The 2,023-nt window shown below is 38.0% G+C and overlaps 1 protein-coding gene across 1 annotated transcript; it reads right to left on the reverse strand.

The window, feature by feature from the left end:
- Nucleotides 1-335: 335 nt before the first annotated feature.
- Nucleotides 336-1,022, reverse strand: LOC106872478 (uncharacterized). The gene has a single exon (XM_014919490.1). The coding sequence runs from the start codon at nt 1,020-1,022 to the stop codon at nt 336-338; it is 687 nt and encodes a 228-aa protein (XP_014774976.1).
- Nucleotides 1,023-2,023: the final 1,001 nt, after the last annotated feature.

Genomic DNA, 2,023 nt, shown 5'->3' on the forward strand with positions numbered 1-2,023 from the left:
TTCCAGTTAAGGTGAAATTTTCCTAGTCTATTGAACAAGACTGCTTGGAAGTGTTTTATGTAAGAATCTGGAAACACTGTTCAAAAAACATTTAGTTTACAAATAACAAGCTGTATGGCAAGAAACCTGATTATTCTTTATTTGTATACCAGCAAACAATGAGGGCAACTCACAAACTCACGCATACACCCACGTGCATTTACACACAGGTACATAATATCAGTTTTCATCCACAAAATGCACTCATATGTAAATCCATTTATAAGTGCTTGGAATTCTTTAAGTTTCTCTATATTTTCTTGCCAAAGAATGAAACAGTCATCTAGGTGTCTCTTTCAGTTATTTTCTATGTAGATGGAGAATGGGCTGCTGTATTTTTCTAGAATCTTACGATAAAGACTAATTTCTAGATATCCCATGACTAGGTTAGCAAAGGAGGGTGCCATTCTCGTACCCATTGCAGTCCCTGATTTATGTTGATAGAAGTTGTCTTTGAAGACGAAGTAGTTGTTTTCCGGGCTGAATTTTAGCCCTTCTATCACAAATTCTTTTTTGATGCGATGTGGGAGTTCGTTGGCATAATTCTCTAGCCAGAATTGAATTACCTCTATTCCTAGGTTGTGGGGGATATTGGAATAGAGGTTGAGTACATCGACGGATACTAGTAGGGTGCTTTTGTTTATTGTTTCAGGAAGGTGATTGAGCATATCCAGGTCGTCCCTTATATAGCTTTTGACATTCTTGAGGAATGGTTTTAAGAGGGCATCTAAAAAGTTATTGAGGCGGTGGGTTTCACATGCGGGACCTGCTATTATAAGTCTCAATTTGAGATCATAAGGAGTAGGGACTTTGATTATTATGTCTGTGGCTATCCTACATGCGTTACTTATTTTCTCACTCTTGTGTATCTTGGGAATACCATAGAATTGACTGGTTTTACTTTTGAAATTGGTCATATAGTCATATTCTTTGTCAATGAGCCCTTCTCTGTATAGGTTTAACTTGGATTTTAGGTCTCTCATTATTTTCTGCTGACTGTAGTGTTGGGCCTTTTTCATAATATGTTGTGTCTTCCAATATGGATAGTACTAGAGTTATATAGAATACCGTGTCCATTAAGACAACTGCACTCACTTTATCAGCTTCTTTGATTGTTATTGTTTTGTCATCTTTTAATTTGTTCAGCTCAGCCCATTCTTTTTTGCTGAAGTTTGGTTTGTGCATATCTTGGTATGGGTAATTCAAGATGTGGTCACAGAAATGATCAAGAGTTTTGTTCTTACCTTTTGAGGGGGTGTAGTTACTTTTATTTTGGACCAATGATTCGTCCTCATTGTATTTGTCGTATAGCTCCTCAGCGAGTCGTAATTTTCTACAGAATTCCGCTATGTCTTCTTTCATTTCATTGTAGTTGGGGTGTTGTAGGGTGGGTGTAAACTTGAGCCCTTTGGAGAGTATATTGATTTAGTTTGCTATTAGTTCTTTGTGAGTTAGATTGATAATTTTAATCATTTTTGGTTTCTCCTGTCTGTTTGGTGCTATCTTGTGTCTCTGTGTTTGAGTATTGGGTCTAAAAAATTATTTTGGTGGTTGGGACAGTAGCTGTTATGTAATTGTTCCTTGTTGTTGTGGGATGACATGTTGTGATTTATGGTGTGGGTTCTTAGAACGGTATTGAAAAGTGTTTCCCGATATCCCATGTTCGGATGTGGTGTTTTAGGGGTCCGTCATTGGTGATTATTGCGTGTGGTGTGGGTTTGTTGTGCGTGGTTGTTTAGTAGATTGTTGGAACGAAAATTTCGTTGGTAACTCCTTATGGGGGCGGGGGGAAGTTGCAATGTCTATCCCGCGGGTAGTGATTTTTCCTTTCTCTGTTTGAAGTTAGGGTACTCCCGATATTGTATTGCTGGTGGCTTACAAAGTTAGGGTTAGGTCCTGTATTCTTTTTTTGGTAGGGGTGATGGTTCCGATTTTTAGACAGGCGTGAATCAGTGTTTGCGTGTTGTCTTGATTTTCTTATTTT

Source organism: Octopus bimaculoides, chromosome 4 (genome assembly GCF_001194135.2).
Source record: "Octopus bimaculoides isolate UCB-OBI-ISO-001 chromosome 4, ASM119413v2, whole genome shotgun sequence".
NCBI lineage: Eukaryota > Metazoa > Mollusca > Cephalopoda > Octopoda > Octopodidae > Octopus > Octopus bimaculoides.

What these genes read in the sequence shown, in the direction of transcription:
- LOC106872478 (XM_014919490.1), bottom strand. Translation starts at nt 1,022, where the DNA reads ATGAGAGACCTAAAATCCAAGTTAAACCTATACAGAGAAGGGCTCATT.